This window comes from Chanodichthys erythropterus, chromosome 18 (assembly GCF_024489055.1).
Source record: "Chanodichthys erythropterus isolate Z2021 chromosome 18, ASM2448905v1, whole genome shotgun sequence".
Taxonomy (NCBI): Eukaryota; Metazoa; Chordata; class Actinopteri; order Cypriniformes; family Xenocyprididae; genus Chanodichthys; species Chanodichthys erythropterus.
The window spans coordinates 31,175,158-31,196,747 of NC_090238.1; the positions used below are offsets into that span (position 1 = coordinate 31,175,158).

At 35.5% G+C, this 21,590-nt stretch overlaps 2 protein-coding genes across 2 annotated transcripts in view; one reads left to right on the forward strand and one right to left on the reverse strand.

Moving 5' to 3' along the window:
• Positions 1 to 787: 787 nt before the first annotated feature.
• On the forward strand, positions 788 to 4,197 carry prph2la (peripherin 2-like a). The gene is made up of 3 exons (XM_067368039.1): positions 788 to 1,368; positions 1,984 to 2,230; positions 3,931 to 4,197. The coding sequence occupies exons 1-3, from the start codon at positions 788 to 790 to the stop codon at positions 4,195 to 4,197; spliced, it is 1,095 nt and encodes a 364-aa protein (XP_067224140.1).
• Positions 4,198 to 9,340: 5,143 nt separating this feature from the next.
• ubr1 (ubiquitin protein ligase E3 component n-recognin 1) overlaps positions 9,341 to 21,590 on the reverse strand; it is a 36,952-nt gene continuing 24,702 nt past the window's right edge. Inside the window, exons 27-47 of the mRNA XM_067366639.1 lie at positions 21,161 to 21,264; positions 20,998 to 21,078; positions 20,738 to 20,919; positions 19,049 to 19,251; positions 18,752 to 18,845; positions 17,245 to 17,397; positions 17,056 to 17,153; positions 16,850 to 16,946; positions 16,380 to 16,528; positions 16,014 to 16,069; positions 15,833 to 15,929; positions 15,690 to 15,757; positions 14,342 to 14,489; positions 14,143 to 14,230; positions 13,930 to 14,063; positions 13,513 to 13,621; positions 12,452 to 12,508; positions 12,278 to 12,355; positions 12,001 to 12,171; positions 11,090 to 11,191; positions 9,341 to 10,227 (exon numbers count right to left, since the gene is read on the reverse strand). Of these exons, the coding sequence (XP_067222740.1) occupies positions 10,086 to 10,227; positions 11,090 to 11,191; positions 12,001 to 12,171; positions 12,278 to 12,355; positions 12,452 to 12,508; positions 13,513 to 13,621; positions 13,930 to 14,063; positions 14,143 to 14,230; positions 14,342 to 14,489; positions 15,690 to 15,757; positions 15,833 to 15,929; positions 16,014 to 16,069; positions 16,380 to 16,528; positions 16,850 to 16,946; positions 17,056 to 17,153; positions 17,245 to 17,397; positions 18,752 to 18,845; positions 19,049 to 19,251; positions 20,738 to 20,919; positions 20,998 to 21,078; positions 21,161 to 21,264 (2,411 nt within the window). The 3' untranslated portion in view covers positions 9,341 to 10,085. The remainder of the gene's footprint in view (positions 10,228 to 11,089; positions 11,192 to 12,000; positions 12,172 to 12,277; positions 12,356 to 12,451; positions 12,509 to 13,512; positions 13,622 to 13,929; positions 14,064 to 14,142; positions 14,231 to 14,341; positions 14,490 to 15,689; positions 15,758 to 15,832; positions 15,930 to 16,013; positions 16,070 to 16,379; positions 16,529 to 16,849; positions 16,947 to 17,055; positions 17,154 to 17,244; positions 17,398 to 18,751; positions 18,846 to 19,048; positions 19,252 to 20,737; positions 20,920 to 20,997; positions 21,079 to 21,160; positions 21,265 to 21,590) is intronic.

The window sequence follows — 21,590 nt, forward strand, 5'->3', positions numbered from 1 at the left end:
CAGGGATCATCTCACTCACCACTCCTGGCTGAGGACAAGCCCTGTGCTTGTCCGTTCAGGTGAACTTATTTGGTTTCGCCTGCTATTTTGAAATTTAAATACTCAGGGCAAGAGTATTCTAAGCTTTTTGAAACACTATATGGCTAAAAATATTTGCATGGTAACTGTGCTGTAGAAAACAATTATTGCACAAAAAGTAAACTGAAAATATACTTCATGTGGTAAAATCTAAATTAACAGGTTTTATTTAATCCAAAATTATCTTCTATTTTTATCAGACTTATAAAGTTATGCAATAATACTATTCTTGATATTGTGTTGCTTACTATGTTTTCTCTCTTTTTTGCCTCTCAGGCATACATTTGCAAAAATGGAAATAATTTCAGCTTCACTACATTTCTAAAGAACCTCACATGGCATCTACAAAGAGTCTGACAAATCAAAAAATAAAACAGCTTTGTTTTGCCCATTTGCCCTCAAAGCTCTTTTAAAATTCTCTTTATCCAGTGCTTCTCATAATTTAAATGAATGAGCTGCATGAATACTGTTTGGCGACTGCAGTTCAAGGTCCTTTATTGATTGACACTCACTAAGTTAGCCTAAGAAGCTAATTGATAAGAAGCATTAGTCCATTCATTCAAGAACCATGTACACCTCAATGACTTACATCTAAAATGACCACTTTAGCTATTTGATTTTTGTACTCCATTAGACTTCCACAAAATCAATTATATAAAGTGTAGGTTTGTCTGAAATTTTGAAGCAGTTCCCACACACATACTGTAAAATGGCTGTGCTGCCGGTTAGATTCACCAAAACCAAGAGAGACAAACTGGCCCAGGTTTTGTGGGTGCTGAACTGGATTTCCATTGTAACAGGAATCATCCTCTTTAGCTTGGGCATCTTTTTGAAAGTGGAAATCAACAAGCGGCAGGATCTAATGGTTGAGCGTAACCTCCAATCCGTGCCAAACATGCTTATAGCCGTGGGACTTATAGCCTGTGCGATTAACTTTTTGGGAGGAAAGATCTGCTATGACTGTGTGGACACCAACAAGTTCTTACGTTGGAAGTTGGTGATGCTTCCGTACATCATTTGTACGTTTTTCTTCACTCTGAGCGTACTTGTGGGTGCCTTGATGTGCTACAGCATGCTCGGACAGCTGGAGGAATCGCTAACGTTGGGGCTACGTGATGCTATGCGTTACTACAAGGACACGGACACACCGGGCCGCTGCTTCTTGAAGCGCACAGTGGACCTGCTGCAGATCCAGTTCCAGTGCTGTGGGAACAAGGGCTATAGAGATTGGTTCCACATCCAATGGGTCAGCAACCGATACTTGGACATGTCTCAACGGGAAGTGGTAGAGTAAGTTGGACCTGAAACAAATGGTTATTTAAATATGTAATATTTAATTAGTTAGTAGTTATTAAAGTGCCCCTATTATGCTATTTTAGGTTCCTAATTTAGTTTTTGAGGTCTCCTACAACAGGTTGACATCCATCCAAGGTAAAAAAAAAAAAAAAAACAGATTTTTTTCATAATATGCACTGCAGCTTAACCTGTTTTCTTCACAGCATTGGTTCAATCAAGTATATTGTTTTTCTAATCCCCTCCTTTCTGAGTGCCTACTGCTCTGATTGGTCAGATGGCCCAGTCTGTTGTGATTGGTCTACTGGTTTCAGAGTGTGGAAATTAAACATCCTCATCCTTTGAAAGTGCATGCAAAGTGGATTTGCTTTTGCAGCACAGAAAAAAAAAAAAAAAAAAGAAAAAAAAAACACCTTCTCTTCTTGACATACTAGGGGCACTAAAATAATAATAAATCTGAAATTTTATTGACATTTTTATTATCTTTATTGGCATTATAAGTATCAGGCAAACGATTACATTTATGATATGACCCCTGTAGACAAAGTTGTGTTGATAACAATGGAAAATACAATTTTTCATTTTACAATTTTCAATTTTTTTTCTTGCTAGTCGTCTACGGAGCAATGTGGAGGGAAAATACTTAATGGATGGAGTTCCCTTCAGCTGTTGCAATGTCAATTCTCCTCGGCCGTGCATTCAGTACCAAATCACCAATAACTCCGCCCACTTTAATTACGACTACCAGACAGAGGAGCTCAACCTGTGGATGAGAGGATGTCGTCAGGCTCTGCTAGATTATTACACCAACATCATGCATTCTATCGGCCTCACTGTTCTGATCATCTGGCTCTTTGAGGTTGGTTGTGTCTATTGCTTTGACTAAACATTAGGGAAGGATTCTAAGCTTAACTGATACAATTAGGTGTGGTCACATTAGTGAAATTTCATAGGCAAAAAGGTCCATTGTCATGTGCAGCTAAGCAAGAAGCACTGCTCACACAGACAGCACTTTAAAAACCAAGCAGCTTTTTGTTGGTCAATGCAGCAAATTCGTAAAACCAACTTGAATGTGAAATCTGTGTGCGGAATTTTTTCGCTATCACAAGTAATTCCTGATCACGTGCATTCCCGTTGAAATGACTGGATTTCGCTTGCAAAAATGTGACCGCACATTTACAAAACGTTGGATAGTTCATGACACTTGAGTTTGATTAACTAAGCACCATTCCACAAGTGTTGCACCGCACTGTAAAACATTATTTTTACGATTTGTTATCAAAAACAATTTTTCTTTTGTCAAATCAACTTAGATAACTAATGTGGTTCAGATAACATAAGAGTTTGAGTTTCTGTTGAGTAAACCAAATCGCCTTCATTGTATTAACTCAAATTTTTAATTTCAATGAACTCAAAATTTTAACCAGGTAACTTACTTTTTTTTAAGTTAAACCAACTATTATTGTTTACAGTGTGGGAAGCTTGAGCAGTAAAATGCATTGTGGGAGTAAAATACATTTTCAGGGAGCGAACGTTCCAGTGCACTGGAAGAATTTTACGATTGAGACAGCCCTTAAAATGGCCGACTCCTTGATCAGTGTCCTGACTACTGAACTAGGGAGCTGATTGAGACGCACCCCTATTGTTTTCAATGAAATCCATTATTCCGCAATCAAGAATGTCAACAGCTCTGACTGAGTATTATATTTATGGAATGCATCAGACCCAATTTCAGTTGCTTATCAACACTCAAGAAGTGAAAGTTGCTGGGCGGGGGAGGGAGTGTTTATGCCAGAGGAAAAAAAAATACTGACCAAATTTTGACCGATAAATTGTTTCGGCAATTAGGCAATTTTCAAAAACTAGGAACTCTACACTAATAAAAAGCAAGGTGCAACACAGTGTCTATATTAAAGCTAGGGTGGGCATTGTTTTTCATAAACACTTTTTGTTATACTGGTTGAAACTCTCTTCACATCCTGATAGCAATCAATAAAATTTATATATATCTGCTGTGGAAGTCTCAGGACCAAAAAAAAAATGTTTGTCCAATCATTGCATTCGGATCAAGTTATGCATTTGCATGTCACAGAGCGCTATAAAACTAACAGCAGCCACCTTTTAAACAGTTCCAACTGAACCAAAAGAACTAGTTTATGCTGTGCTCATGACGTCATTGCTGTCGTTAAGAGAGTGGCTGTGCGCGTTCATGTGTTTTGAAGGAGGCGTGGTTTGGAGAGCGCTCTGAAGGAGGGTGGGATCTTATGCTTTAAAAGCTAGCATGCTATTGCTAACCTTTCCGAAATTGCCCCACCTTTAAAAATCTGCTCAGGTTCTGTGGCCTAATCCCATCCCAGGATTGTACACTCACTTCACAATCTGCTCTATGCACCAATCACTCCAGTCCCTCAGTTTCCTATGTACAGCATGTGAAGCTACATGTAGCACATCAAACAGTGTGAATTAATACATAGTTTCAGGTGGATCAACTTTCTTTTAGAGGAAAAAGTATCAGACTGCTATTAGTTAAAACGACCTCATCGATTCCTTCTCTGACAGCTCTCAGTGCTAACAGGGGTCCGTTACCTCCAAACGTCCCTGGAGAATGTTCTGCGACAGGGGGACCCTGAGTGTGAGTCTGACGGGTGGCTCCTGGAGAACAGCTTTGTGGAAACCGCTCGCACTAATTTCAACATCATCAAAAACCTGGGCAAGTTCAATCAGATCAACACAGAAAGCAATGGAGATCCAAACATTGATAGACCATCTACAGCACATTACGGTCCAGATAATGTGCCTCCGAAGCCTTCTCCCACGAGCAGTTAACCCTCCAGAATGCTCCTTCTGGTGAGAAACATTACATAAGCTACAGAGGACTGCTGGACTCTGATGCTATATGAAAATGATTAGGTGAAAATTGAGATGGCATTGTAAAGTAAGAACAGAGAGTTATCACAACATACTGAAGTTCTGTTGTAATTTAATGTGAAAGAACATAAGGCAAAGCATCACGGGGCCTTCATAGTCTTAAAACCTTTAAAATGCCTCTCATTCAGCATACAACAGTTCAATTTGTTTGTGTTTTATGGCAAGCTGTTTTGATTTTTATTCACATCTCAGGATATGAATTCTTGATATCAACAATTCAATTGTTGATATCAGGAATTACATTTCCACTAGTAACTATGTTAATTCTTGACATCAACATTTGAATTTCCACTAGTAAAAACTAGAATCCTTGATATCTGTAATTGTATTTTCACTAGTGAAATGTCACCATAGCCGTTCAAATTCAATTGTTGATATCAAGAACTGGATTTCTACTAGCTGAAATTCCAATTTCACAAATCAGAAATACAATTCATTACTAGTAAAAATCATAATTTTTGATATCAATAATTACATTGCTACTAGTAAAATGCGAATTTTTGATATCAAGAATTCAGTTGTCACTAGTTGAAATGTCAGTTCTTGATATCAACAATTGAATTGCTACTAGTAAAAATGTTCATTTTTGATATCTGAAAATGTATTTCTGATATCAATATAATTTCAGATATCTAAAATGGCTTTCTTACTAGTAACAATCACATCATATCAGAAACTAACATTGTCACACATTGTGACAATCAAATTATTGATATCAAAAATTAACATTGTTACTAGTAGCAATTCAATTTTTCATATCAAGAACTGACATTTCAACTAGTGACAAGTGAATTATCGATATCAAAAATGATTTTTACTAGTAAGAATTGTATTTCTGATATGTGAAATTGGAATTTCAACTAGTAAGAAATCAGTTCTTGATATCAACAACTGAATTTGAATGGCAGCATATGGTGACATTTCACTAGTGAAAATACAATTACAGATATCAAGAATTCTAGTTTTTACTAATGGAAATATACTTCTTGATATCAAAAATTAGCATTTTAACAAGTGAAAACTGTATTGTTGATATCAAAGAATTCATATCCTGAGAATGAATAAAAGTCAAAACGGCTTGCCATAGTGTTTTAGATATGAATAGTGTTACAGAGTGTTACTGGACTTGTTTAGAGCAAAAACTTTTCACTGTAGGTTTTTAATTAGGGAGTTTCAATATTTCCATAACGTAAAAACGGTTTCAATATTTCCAAGATATCAAAAATGTCAGCTTACCCACAAGCCATCATGAATTCTTGTTTCATGCCTTGGTCTCGTGCCTAAAACCAGGTATTGTAATCACTGGTGAAAACATGATATCTGAAATTTTTTTTCAGATGTATATTTTAAGCACACCCAAGCCTAAGATGATCATGAATATGTAGTGGCAATAAATGCAACATGTACATTTAATTAATACATCATTAAAATCTTTAATTGATGGTACCAATACTGTGCAGTTCATTGATTTGACTGAACATTTGAAATGTTGTGGTAACTTGAAGTATGTAATTTACCCGGGGTTAACAATTAATCCTGGTTATTCACAAGCTGAAGTTTCACATTGTACATTCCTAAACCCTGGGTTAACGTTCTAATTGGGATATTTGCGGTGTCAATGTCATTGATTGGATAAACGACCTGTTCATCAAGCTCAGCACTGCGCATCCTGTATTGCCGACTGTAATGTCGAGTTTATACTGAATGGACATTTCGGACTATAGAGGTAAGAATGAAACGGTCTCTCTTCACTCAAATTGTCACGTTTTCTGTCAGCATTTGAATTTTTTTTCCAAACGCTGAATTTATATACATTGCAAAGAGTTTCCGTGACTGCCCAACGCAGGCAAATATGAGAACGCGATTGGCTGTAAAATGTTTCACTGCGTCGTTTCACACAGTACAAGTTTGGCACCACAAAAGGGGTGCTAACCCTGCCCCCTATTTTAAATTACAAGTGTGAAACGTTCCTTTTCCCGGGGTTAAGCACAGTGTAAAAAAAAACAATGTTAAAGGTGTCCTAGATTCAAAAATTTAATTTACCTCGGCATAGTTGAATAACAAGAGTTCAGTACATGGAAATGACATACAGTGAGTCTCAAACACCATTGTTTCCTCCTTCTTATATAAATCTAATTTGTTTAAAAGACCTCAGAAGAACAGGCGAATCTCAACATAACACCGACTGTTACGTAACAATCAGGGTGTACGCCCCCAATATATGCATATGCCAGCCCATGTTCGCAACATTATGAAAGGCATTACACAAGGGCAGGACGGCTGGATCTGTGCACAGCTGAATCATCAGACTAGGTAAGCAAGCAAGGACAATAGTGAAAAATGGCAGATGGAGCAATAATAACTGACATGATCCATGATAACATGATATTTTAGTGATGTTTGTAAATTGTCTATCTAAATGTTTCATTAGCATGTTGCTAATGTACTGTTAAATGTGGTTAAAGTTACCATTGATTCTTACTGTATTCATGGAGACAGGACTGTCGTTATTTTCATTATTTTGAACACTTGCAGTCTGTAAAATGCATAAACACAACTTCATTCTTTATAATTCTCTCCAATAGTGTGTAGCATTAGCCGTTAGCCACGGAGCACTATCAAACTCATTCAGATGAGTAACATCCAAATAAATACCATACTTACGCGATTAGACATGCTGCATGATGAACACTTTGTAAAGATTATATTAGCTGTGTGAACTTTGTTTATGGTGTTTAAGGCAAGCGCAAGCTCTTGGGGCGTGGAGCACCATATTTAAAGGGGCCGCGTACCCTGAATCGGCCCATTTATAATGATGCCCCAAAATAGGCAGTTAAAAAAATTAATAAAAAAAAAATAAAAAAAAAATGGGGTATTTTGAGCTGAAACTTCACAGACACATTCAGGGCACACTTAAGACTTATATTACATCTTTTGAAAACATGTTCTTGGGCACCTTTAAAAACAGTTGTGCTGCTTAATATTTTTGTGTAAATCATGAAACATGACTTTCAGGATTTGAAAAAGTTTAAAGGCACAATATGTAATTTTCGCCGCTAGAGGTCACTTATTCAAAACAAAGGCGTAGCTTGATGACATTGTGAATGAGTCGCCATCTTCACCTCCACAGCAAATGGAAAGCAACCCGACAGACTCGGGCAGAAATCATGTTCATGAATGAGCTAATGTATTAAAGATACTCTAAGTGATCCTGGGTGGAGTAACTTCCCGTTGACGTTCGAAGTGTTGTCAAACAAAACAGAGGCTAGCTAGACCCTCCCTCCTCCTCCAATCATACTAAAACTCTGTTCAATCATACTAAAACGACTGTTCACTCAGTGGCTGATATGAGAGACACTGCACTTTGCAGTGATCGTGGTAAATCAAGAAAACAAGTGATTCAAACAATAAAACTAACTGTGTTGAGCTATATGACGACTAGATTTCTGTTGATAAATGTATCCAAATAGTTGCTCACCTGTCTAATAAACCAAATAATATATTAAAGTATCTTTGGTGATTCCATGGTTTCTACGAAAGTAAAACTGGAAATCGAGGGCAACGTGTCGCGCATATTACATCATTGACAGGTGACACAACAACACGGTTCGTTACAAAGGTTAAAATTTTCTGGATTTAAATATTGTTGGAAACATTTGGGATAATGTAACTAAGTACACAAGTCTACAAAATATATAACACTGTTAAAGTGTTTTTTGGATATTTTAATCTAAAAATATTACATATTGTACCTTTAAAAGAACATCATTCATTTTAACTAGTCTTTTGTAACAATGTAACAGACTTTACTGTCACTTTTGATCAATTTAATGCATCCTTGCTGAATTACTTTAGTGCATAGACTTAAGTAAAGTGTTACCATTTAGGTTTTTACATTGTATTGAATAGCACAGCTCAATTAATAATAATAATAATTTAAAAATAATTTGCATTAAAGCTGCATTAATGTCTACAAACTAGATTAATTCATAAATAAAAAGCAGTCTTTTTCCCTTTAGATCTCAAAACATGCACCAAATAAATATTTTTCTTGTTTTTGCTTTTAATATCTGATATACTCAATCACTATTAGTAAAATATTTGAACCTGAATATAAAACCTGAATGAATAAGTACAGATAGTTGATGAATGAAGTCATTTAACAGGACTCGATTCACCTTATGTAGCAAACCTTTTGTGCGAGATTCATTAGCTGCTGTAACTGAATGTAGAAGAATATAAGAATAACAGAATGTAGTAAATGGTAAAATAATTTTTGTTACAAACCAGTGTGTTTATGATTACAATAATGAATTGAAATAATATAACAAATATGAGTTTGCAATATCAAGCAGCATAACACAGTTTTTGTACAGATAAAATAACTGGAAGCAGATGAGACGGGAAGCCTTGACACAATCAAGTTAAAATGGCCGTGCCCGCTCTTACGCTACGAACAAGGGGGATAGAATGTGAAGTGAAGGTAAGAGATCCATTAGCATGGAAGTGATGTCACTCAGTAATTTATTTCATGTAAATAAGAAGTTTAAAAGTACCTTACACCTTGAAACAGACAATGAGCAGGGGGAAAAACACTCTGGACTTGGACTGACACTCAAGAAAAGCACTTGTGTTTGATTTAATACATATTAACAAGTGGAATATACTCGACTTTACCCAATAGGCAATGTGATTACTGACCTTTTTGTGTTTCTTCATTAATTCACAGCTGCATTCTTATAGTAAAATAGCATCATCTAATTATACATTATTGTTTTATATACATGTTCATGTGAAATCCATAGCATGAGTGAATCTCATGAAACTTGTCAAGAATATGCCTGGCTCATAATTCACCCCAAAATCAAAAGAAATAAGCATTATTTCATTTAAGCACATTTGCTTATTTTTTTGGATAATTGCATCTAGATTATTTCTTAAATTTCACATTACTGTAACAGATATTCTCATTACTGTAAAAACACTATACTAACTTTAGCTATTAACTGTATATCAGTATTAATTTTCTAAATTCTTATTCATTATATTTCATTTATACTGATTTTTTTTTTTTTTTTAAATGCATTATAGTCATTTTTACTGTAATGATAATAATAGGAATTAAAAATAAAAAAGACTAGTAAATTGTAGTGGTCCACAACATAGGCGTCTTTATGCAAAATATGATTTCTTTTTTCTTCTTCACTTCGGGGTGGCATGTGACCCGGACATGTTTTTGTGAGATTCACCTGAGAACATAAGTTGCAAAACAGCGTCTCGCTCGGAAACACTGAAAATACTTTTTTACTTTGAGGGCATCTTTGCATTATAAAGCAGTATAGAGATATATTATATTCACATGAATACATTTCTCACACAGATTAAAGAAAGAGCGAACAGGCGGTGGCAGGGTGAGAGGACAAGAATTCACAAAGGTATAAAAGCACGGTTTGCATTTCGCAGTGACACAAGCTCCTCAATAAATCTTTACAACCTGAAAACAAATGCAAAAACACCACAACGAGCAAAAAGAAAAAGGATGCAGTGCTATAATGAGTGTAGATCCGCAACTAAAGCAAAATAAATAAAGAGCCGAGAGAGCAAATTTACTTTGTAAATATCTTTTATGGGCCCGTTTAGCACGGCTACCCATAATGCACTGGCTGCTGATGTGAAACACTGACTGAGTTTATTACTCCCTGCTGTCAGGCTGATGTCATGCAGTCTAACCGAATGTGGCGTGTCTTGCTAGTCGCATCATACACTTCCTCTGCCCCCCTCGGAGCTCAAAGCATCTGCCACTCAAAGGGGAACATGACGTTGAGGACCTCCAGATTGCGGGCGATTTCCTCCAGGACGCAGTGCTGCTGCCACATATGAAGCATCTTGCGGTATCGCTCTGGACACAGGTGGAGAGGGTTCCCACGCCTAGCAAAGTCCAAACAAATACGTGTTAGCATTAGTGCTACAAAAGCACACGCTAAATGACATTGTATTTCAAATTACATTGAATTTCTTAAGATGACGGAAGAATTACATCAGAAATACAGTTTAGCATTAGTGCTAATGAAGAATAAAGACAAAGCACATGCTAAATTATGATATTGTGTTTCTAAAGCTAAGGGAAGATGTATGAAGACATTTTCTGTTTTTTAAATTTTACTTTTACCATTCAAATGTTTGGGGTCTGTATGATTTTTAAATAAAAATACCAGTAAAGACATCTATAATGAACTTCATTAAAGAATACTGAAAAAAATTATTAGTTTCCTCAAAAATATTAAACAGCACAACATTTTTCAACACTGATAATAAGGAATGTTTCTTTAGCACCAAAACAGCATATTAGAATGATTTCTGAAGGATCATGTGACACTGAAGACTGGAGTAATGATGCTGAAAATTCAGCTTTGCTTCACAGGAATAAATTACATTTTATAATATATTAAAATAGAAAAGAGTTATCTTAAATTTTGATTATATTTCACAATATTACTATTTTTACTGCATTTACTGATCATAAGAGACTTCTTTCAAAAACAATAAACATCTTACAGACCCCAAATTAATAAAACAATATAGTAAGAAACACAATATTTACCAACAAATATCTATTTCCTGGAAAATGTGAAGACTTGTGAGTGATGACAAACAAATCACTGAACCAAATCTTCTGATCTGAATATTTCTGACTAAAATGCTAATGAAATATCTTAATATTGTATAAAAAAAGAAGACGCATTATAGAAAACATCTTATAAGTCAATTAATTCACAACAATGAATTTTACCCCAGCTGAGGGTCTGTTTCTCCATAATCATCTAGGTAAGGTGCTGGATAGGGACTGCCCCGTGTCTTACTGGCCATCAAGACAATCTCACACTCTCTAACCCTGAAAGACACAAACAGAATTATTAACAATAGTTATTTGTATTTACTTAAATCACCCTGCCTTAATAGAATTATATTCAATTCAATTCAATTCAATGAACTTTATTGTCCCCAATGGGGAAATTTGTCTTGGACTCCAGTGCCCATATACACATACATTGAACAAAGACATAATACAGAATACAAAATACAGAGAGAGAGAGAGAGAGAGAGAGAGAGAGAGAGAGAGAGAGAGAGAGAGAGAGAGAGAGAGAGAGAGAGAGAGAGAGAGAGAGAGAGAGAGAGAGAGAGAGAGAGAGAGAGAGAGAGAGAGAGAGAGAGAGAGAGAGAGAGAGAGAGAGAGAAAAAAAAAAAAAAAAACATACTACTTATTTAAAAGTCTAATTGACGTTGGTACAAAAGATTTCTTAAAACGATTATATTTGCACATGGGCACCCTGTATCTTTTGCCAGAAGGCAGCAACTCATATTCTGAATTTAAATTATGTGAAGAGTCAGATACAATCTTGGTAGCCACACTAATGACCGACTGTTCATATGAATACTCCAATGAATGGTATTCCCTTTTTCCCATGATTCTCATTGCCATCTTTACCAGACGAGCAAGTTTAGCTTTGGACTGAACTGTGATATTACCAAACCACACAGTGTATCCATAGTGTATTACACTTTCAATTACAGCCTGGTAAAAGATGTACATTATTTTCTGTTCTACCCCATACAGAAAAATGTATATATATATATATATATATAAAATAAGATGCACACAGTAAATGGCACAGATTCAGCAGGATTTCTCCTTCCTCTCACCTGAGAAACATTCCCACTCCAGCTCCACAGACGGCGGCGTGGGCTGTACACGCTCCCACTTCCTCCCCGTTCAGCTGCACCTGACAGCAGGGGCTCTGTGCACACAGCATAACCCCACACAGCAGACACAGAGTCGGGTGCTTTCGCTCGTCATCTGATGAGTTTGGGCATCTATGGAAGAAAAAATGGTCACCACAAGTAACATCCTATTAATCTGCAGAAAATATTAAATTCCCTCAATTGACATTCAAGGCAATCCTTTATTAAAAGTACTTACTTAAAGTGACTAGCTTGGTTAAGCAAAACACTATAGTCCTCTGGAAGATCTATTAGCCTATTTCTCTTGTGAGGATACCTGAATAGCAGTTGAAAAAAATCAAATAAATGATTGCGTTAATAAAGGGGAAGGGAGTTTACTATTAGTCAGGGGAGAACTTGAGTGTCATCAAACCTGATGATGTGCATTTCTCCTTTGAGGGCTTTGGATATGGCTGTATTCCCACACCACCTGAGACACAGACACAAAGTGAATGAATGGATAGATACACGGAATTAGGAACTTAGAAACATACTGTCTAAAAGGGGTGAAAACAAGGGGTGTTCTTATATATATATATATATATATATATATATGTATGTGTGTGTGTGTGTGTGTGTGTGTGTGTGTGTGTGTGTAATATATATATATATATATATATATATATATATAAACACACACACACACACAACACCCCCACACACACATTATTATAAATTCAGTTGTTGCTGTTCACTGTTTACTATATTAATAATTAACTATAATTATTATTAGTATTATTATTAACAACATATACAATCATCATCCTTATTTTAATTTATCAACAAAAACTAAACAGCTGCAACAATTTTAATTTTCAATGTATTTTTAAAATGTAATTGTTTATTGTTTTGTTTTAGTCTAATAATAATAAAAAAATTGAAATACAAATACTACTATACTACTATAGTATATTGATATGATATGTAATATATACATAATATGTAATATATACATAATGATATGTATCATTATTATTATTAATATTATCATAATTTGTTATTATTACTATAATTACTAATTAACAACAACTAAACAGCAATAATAAAAATAGTATAATACTTGTATTATTGTGTTTTTAGTTATTATTATAAACAAATAATAATAATTTTAAACAATTATTATTACTACTACAGCAAATAAGCAGCAACAACAACAATAAAATGTTTTTAAAATGTTATATTATAAACTTATTAAACAACAAAAATAAAAAAGCAAAAAATAACAAATATAATAATTACTGTTTATTATTATTAATAATAACTAAACAGCAACAATATACTATTATTGTTTTTGATTTTATTATTATTATTGTTATTATTATCAACAATGTAGGTATACAAAGTATATATATATATATATATATATATATATATATATATATATACACACACACACATAATTTAAATTGCAAGCTTGAATCATCTGATCTTTACCTCTTTATGAAGGTAGTTACAACATCCCTGTAGTCTTGAAACAGTTGAAACAGGTTGGATGGTAAGGAGAGGTAACTACACAGCAGAGGGAGCTGACTTTCAGGTGATTCTGCATATAGATGAATTATGATTAATAATTGTTTTATGCAATTTATACTCATTTATACTGATACAGTACTGCTGCTGTGTGCACAATGACATACAACTGGTAACACACTGGTAACAATATTGCACACTGACCATACCCGGTTCATTCATGGATGCATACTTGGTATTATACTGTAAAAATAGCCTGGATAATATTCATGAAGTGTCATTATTAGTCTTTTAAAACTACAACCCGTTGATAACCAGGCAGATTTGTTAAAGTAAACATCAGTGTGGCACGTCTAAATCCAACATATGAAGTGTAGTGACCTGCAGTATTGGACAGCTCCTCCGGAGGGGGCACTCCTATAAGGCAATTAAAGAACAATGCAGCACAGCGCAGGAAGGGAAGGACACCTCTCTTCACACTCTCTATGGTGAAGCCAGATACATCAGGCCTCAACCTGAGAAAGAGAGAGATGATGAGAGACAGCAAGAGAGAAAGTGGGAATCTTCCCCTACATGACACATTTATAAACTCACCCATCTGTGTGTTGTGAGACTAGAGAGAAGAGTTCTGCTGCAGCCTGGGCCTCATCGCCCTCCTCCACCATTCCGATCACAGCACAATCTACACACATACACACACAATATCACTGAAATAGTGCTGTGCAACTGCAAAGGCATTTGCAAAAATGTCATTTTTTTCTGTCAATTCGCATCCAGCATTGTGTGCGTTTACCGTGTGAGGCCAGCAGGACCTGGATCATGTGTGCCATAGTGACCAGGCGCAGCAGGTAGAGGTGATTGAACGCTGTGCTGACTGCTGAAGGCTGCAGATCTACAGCCTCTTCCTGATACAACGTTGGGATGGACAGAACCAGCCCCACCTGAGCAGAACATCACAACTCATTAGCAATGTTCAACCACTTAGTGCTAACTTAACTAGCTGCTTGAAAATGATTGCGTGAAGTCTGAGCGCATAAAAGAGCACTGTTCTGAAATTGTTGATGGTGCGTGCCCGTGCAGAAGTCGCCTTCATATTGCTAGGGTGTTGTAAGAGGTTGCCAGGGCATTGACATGTGGTTCCTAAGGTGTTCAGAGTGGTTTTTAGCATATTGGTATGTGGATACTAGGGTATTTTGGCTGGTTACTTTCTCACAGAGACATTCTGTAAGTTTCTACAACATTTTGGTTTCTAGATATGGTTTAGGTAAATGAAAGTCTATGGGACTTTTTTTGCTTGTTTATCTTCCAGGCACAAATTCAGCCTTTCAGTTTTTGTACAATTAAATACATAAATGTTCTCTTTCTTTCTTTCTTTCTTTCTTTCTTTCTTTCTTTCTTTCTTTCTTTCTTTCTTTCTTTCTTTCTTTCTTTCTTTCTTTCTTTCTTTCTTTCTTTCTTTCTTTCTTTCTTTCTATCTATCTATCTATCTATCTATCTATCTATCTATCATCTATCTCCATCCATCCATCCATCCATCCATCCATCCATCCATCCATCCATCAGATGAAGGTCCAATTCTCACTATTAACTTACTATTAACTACGTATTTTGCCGTATTAATTACTTCTTATTAATAGTTAGTAAGGTAGTTGTTAAAGTGATAGTTCACTAAAACCCTCAAGCTGTTCCAAACCTGTATGAGTTTTTTTGTTCTGTAGAAGAAAAAAGAAGATATTTTAAAGAATCTCGGTAATCAAACAGTTGATGGCACCCATTGACTTCCATAATAGGTTCAACAGAAGAAAGAAACTCATACAAGTTTGGAACAATATAAGGGTGAGTTAATGATGGCAGAATTTTGATTTTTGAATGAGCTATCCCTTTAAGTTTAAGTATTGGGTAGGATTAAGGGATGTAGAATATGGTCATACAGAATAAATACTAATAAACAGCCAATATCCTAGTAATATATATGCTAATAAGCAACTAGTTTAGAGTGAGAATTGGACTCTAAACTAAAGTGTTGCCATTTTTAAATAAATAAACAATGAAATAAATAGAATAATACAAATGAAAATAGCATTTCTTCAATACTGACTTTATAAGGTACAGTAATAATAATAATAATAATAAACACCCACCAATAGATGAAAGAAATCCACTTCTAATATTGATGGTGTGTTTTCTACATTAGGAACAGGTACCAGGACTAGAAAGAGGCAAAGAGAATTATTGCATGAACAAAACCAACAAACAAATCCATCCTCTCATAAATGTAACATACCTGCTAACATATCAGTAAAGTGCTTCTGTATGACAGCTTGACTGCTTTTCAGCCTCTGAGCAGCTGAAAACTGCACCACTGCTTTGAGTCCAGAGAGCTGAAGAAGAACACTGTCTTATAAAAATCCATCCTATATTAAATAGTGCACACTATGATAAATATCAGCACAGCCAAACCAGACCTGTCTGTTCTGGAGGGATCCAAAAAGAGCTTTCCCCTCTTCCTGTAACATGTTATCTAACGAGAGAGAAAGAACTCAGATGAGGCACACAATACAAAATTAAAGGATGAATCTTAGTAATCTATGAATCTACTTTTTACAATACACCATTTGTGACTACATTCACAAAGCAGCAGATTACAGTTGTCAAGTGCCAATCACACTGCTGCTCCGAATTCTGCTATATAACAGGATAATTTGAGAATAAATATGGGCGTTGATGCCGAACACTGTCCGTGTGAATGTAGCCACTGTTTTAAAGCAGCTTTACAAACAACAATGCCTAACAAAGGCCCCAGTGACCAAGTCAAAGGAGGAGAGTATTACCGATGGACTGGATGGTGTAGGCACAAGTGTTCCAGGACATGACAGGCACGTACGGACACAGGTCATTGGGAGCCGTCTGCAGTCCCACCCTGTGCACTGTGGTCGCACAGACCCCCAACATCTCTGTGATACTGCGAGAGAACTTCGGCCTGATCAGAAATGGGGAGTTTAGATTTTCATTTTCATTACAGTTCATTTTGAAAAAGATAAACAATGCAGATTTATTTTCACAGCCTTCATTGTTCATATTTACCAAGGGTTCAAATAATTCTGACCAGGACTGTATATCATCAACATATTATATAAAACCAAAAAAATCATGTGTTTCTCCTCAAGTTGGGAAAAAGGGCATTTAAATAACATGCTATGATATATTGGGTGCTATAGGACCAGAAGCATATATTAAGTAAATATGATCAATTTTGCTGTGATATTGACTTAAGTAAAGACCCGTCTGTTTAGAGACTCACGGCTCTTGAACTCCAAAACTGAGAATGGATCTGAAATCAGCTTGACACTCGTCAAAAAGTGCCATTGCTTCCTCAACCGCTGCCTCACTGTTATTCTCTGTAAAAACACCAACATGCAAATCAATCCAAATTGAAAAGAAAGTGTTAATGACATTAAGAAATTGAAAAGACAGATCCAACAGGCACAAATCAGTTTTGACTCTCACCTGCTTCCCACGTGGCTCTCAGCCCTCTGATCCGAGAAGAAATAATCTGAACCCAGCGCTCAAGAGTGAGATGCTGACCAACTAACTCGGCACTCTCACTGACAGAGAGAAAATAGAGAGAGTGAACATTTCAACTCAACTCATCAACACCAAATATCGACTATAATATTTTTAGCAAAGGTGTCGTACTAGTTAATCTTGCTGGGCTCCACCGGGATCAGCGGGATGACCGTGTTACACAGGGACTTGCAAAGCGGACACATGTACTCTCCGTTCTCCAGGTCTATGATCAGCTCTGCATGCAGTCGATTCCGAGTGGTGTTCTGCACAGCTTCAAAGTACCTGCAAATGACCAAAATGGCATGAAGATGTAAAGTGTACTATATTTTTTTTTGTTTGGTATTAGCATCCCAGAGAGTGATTTCAGCGGGTCATGGAATTTGTAGACCAACAAATAAAGAGTTTTTACAAATCCTAGTTGTAATTCTGCATGTATTGTGCATGTACTATCATGTACATCGCTCAATAAGTGTTTTAACCACAAAAAAAACTGATCTCCCATAGAAAGCAATGTAATTACCACATTTAAGGTACAGAAAGGTAGTAAAGACATGCATGGCTACTGTCATTCTCCTACATTGTTTACATTGTAAACACAGTGCAAAGGTTCTACGTCAGAACCCCGGCTCAGTATTGGCCAACCCTGTTAAGATGCTGTGATGCTGACGCAGGAGTTCTGATGTAGAACTCGACTGTGTTTACAATAGGGCTGGGCAATATATCACATGCGATTGTCACGCGCATTTCGTCAGTAAAGCCGCTAAATTGCCATCACCTGCTTTCAAATGGAGCGGCATTTAATAAACAGAGCCGTATATCACTGATTAAGCTATCGCGTTCATTATCGAAGGCGATTCATCTGCGATAATGAACGCGATATTGCGTAGCTTATCAGTGAAATACGGCTCTGTCTATTAAATGCCGCTCCATTTGAAAGCAGGTGATGACGATTTAGCGGTAATCAGGGAACCGGCTTTACTGACGAAATGCGCGTGAGAATAGCATGCGATATATCGCCCAGCCCTAGTTTACAATGTAAACAGCGTAGAAGAATAACATGGAAGAGAAGATATTGTTGAATAAAGCTGTTATTTTTGTTTTGTTTTTGCACACAAAAAGTATTCTCGTCACTTAACATTAAGGTTGATCCACTGTAGTCACATGGACCATTTTAACGATGTCTTTACTACCTTTCTGGACACTGAATGTGGTAATTACGTTGCTTACTATGGTGGATCAGAAACCTCTACGATTTCATCAAAATATCTTAATTTGTGTTCCAAAGATGAACGAAGATCTTACGGGTGTGGAACAACATGAGGGTGAGTAATTAATGACAGAAATTTCATTTTTGGGTTAACTAACCCTTCAGTTAGCTGGGAAAAAAATTCTAGAGAGGAGCTTGTTTACTCAACCCAGGGTTCCCACTCTTTCACGAACACCAGATTCAAGGACTTGATTGAGAAAGTTTTAGTTTTCCTTTTTTATTAATCATTACTAGATTAAAAACATTAAAACATAGAGAGATACACAAATTTTGCAATTTAATACAATTACATGAATAAGGTAATTGTTAAGCATTAGAAATATTGAAAAACAAAAACAACACTGTTAATCACTTAAAGCACTGACTCACTTTTGCCAGCAGGTGGCATGCATCACATGTCCACAGCTGCCGGTGTGTGTGCCCACAGCCAGATCAGGAGGCATAAAGAGGGGGTAGCAGCCTTCTGTTGGATGAGAAAGATAGAAAACAGTTTGATTCAGCATCACAATACATTAGCAATTTTTATATAAATTCCTTTAATAATGCTTATCATTGTCATTAAATCTTCATAACGTGTCAAGGCTTTTATACATGCATTCTGTCAATGCTTGCTGCTTATTATTGCAAAAAAGGTACTTGAGATGAAAAGTGTTTAGCACAAATCACCTTTGGTGGTGAGTGTCTTTCCACGGTTCTGGGTGAGAACTGTAGATCTCTGTACACATGCCGTAAGAACCATGGCTGCTGCCTGAGACTGAACCTCCTGCTCCTCCTGACACAGGATACAGGTCATAGTCTCCCAGTCTGTGGAACAAACGCCCTGCTGAGGTCCCACAGCCACTCTGCTCTCATCCACATCCATCCCACAGCTGCACACACACAGTGGACTTCATTTAGACATACAAGTATTTGAAGGGTGTTTGCAGAAATGATATAAATGAAGAACAATTAAATAATATAATATTAAAATAACAAATGTGAAAGGTGCAATAATGAATAAAGGCAAAAAGAAAGTGAAAGCACAAAAGAAAGAAAAAGTTAAGTGAAAGAAACTAAAGAGCAAAAAAGAAAGACTAAAGAATGTGGGGGAAAAAATGAAATTAGAAAAATGCTGAACAAAAACAATGGAAAAAATAAGAGTGAAAGAAATAGCAAAAATGCAAAAGAGTGATTAATTGTTACTGTAACAAAACTGTAAAAAGAAAAAAAAAATCAGTGAAATAAAGAATTAAAAGACAACAGAACGAAGTAATGAAAAAACACTAAAAGAAAATTAAAGAGTAAGTGCAAGTAAGTTGGAAAAAGTAAAAGAACAAATTAAAAAATTAAAAGAATGAATAAGATGAAAAGACAGTAAAATGAAAAAGAATGATAAAAAACAAATGGAAGTGCAACGAGTATAAAAAAGCAATAAAAAAGGCTAAAAGAAAGTGAAAGTAAAAAAGTAGAAGAGAAAATGAAATGAACTTAAGAGCAAAAGGAAAGGAAAACATGAAAAATAATGAAGAAAAGAAAGAAAGAAAGAAAGAAAGAAAGAAAGAAAGAAAGAAAGAAAGAAAGAAAGAAAGAAAGAAAGAAAGAAAGAAAGAAAGAAAGAAAAGGATGATTAAAAGACCACACAAGTGAAAAAGGCTAAAAATGAAAGAAAGCAAGAAAGTGAAAGAATCTAAAAAGCAAAAGTGAAAGTTTAAGAAAATGAAAGAACAAAAATAGAAAAATGAAAGAATTAATGGAGCAAAAGAGAAAAGAGTAAAAATTAATAAAAACAAAATTATATGAAAATAATGGTAACAATTTACAATAAAGTCCCATTAGTTAACTATCATTAACTAATGTTAAGTAATGGGACCATATTGTAAAGTGTTACCATTATTTTCATAATGCATAACTAACATTAACTAACAATAAGCAATACATTTGTTACAGTATTTATTATTCTTTGTTAATATTAGTTAATAAAAATACAACTGTTCATTGTTAGTTCATGTTAGCTCAGGTCCATTACATAACATTAACAGATACAACTTTTGATTTTAATAATATTAATTTTAACATTTACTAATAAATTAACCAACATTATTAAATGCTTTAGAAGTACTTTTCATGTAAAATAATGTTATTAACTAATGTTAACAAATGGAACTTTACTATAAACGGTTACCAAAATAATGAACAGTGCAGTGTAATAGTGTAATGAATAAAAGCAAAAAGAAAGTGAAAGAAAACAAAAGAAAGAAAAACAAAGTGAAAGTATAAGAGAAAGAAGAAAAATGAAAGAATGAAAAGATTAAAAAAAATTATTTATTGAAATGGCAAAAGGAAGAACACAGCATATGAAAGAAAGGAAGCACTGACCTCTCCACAGAAGCGGTGACGTCGCTCTGACTCGAGCTCTCAGGCACGTTGTCATAAAGCATCTTGTTCGACTCTATGAAGTTCTTCTGCATGGCCGACATCTGAGCCATGATCTTTTGTCTGTGTGCTTTAGCAGCTTCAGCCTTCCTCTTCCGCTCGGCTTTCTCCTTATCCTGAACACTCTGGGCAGAGACAACACACTTCAGACATGGAAGCATTTCCACTGAGAGCCTTATCTGAATCTGTGCGGATCATAATACCTCTTCTGACTTGCTGCGATCTATGGCAAATGAAGCTACAGGACCAGATTTCTCCCGAAGACACTTCACCACCTCAAACATCTTGAAGTAAAGACATTTAGATCTTTAATTTTAAATCGATGAATCAAACAATCAAATACACATCAAGTCATCATCTTCATACCTGTAAGTTCCATGTGATCATGTCATTCTGAGCTTCCAGAGAAGGTAAAGACTTCATTTTGTTCAGGAAGTGGAACAAAGATTTTCCATGTTCAGAACCAGTTTCTAAAAATACATGAACATCTGTATCAATCAGCAAATACATAAACAGCAAAGCATTAATTGTAAGGCTAAAGATTAATATATCGAAATAAAATCAAACCGTGAGCAAAGGTTGCCATTTAATTAAATAAATATATTCATTGCATCTTTCAGAGTCAATTGCCAACACCAAAAACAGAAAACTTATGTGTTTTGGCTGTTTATTTACGCCACAACAGCGTTTTGGCTACTTTGAAATCAGGTTTCATAGTGCACATTTTTGAAAACAATACTGTTATCGTCTTCATATAAACAAAGAAAAATGTGAATTTGTAAAAAAAAAAAAAGGT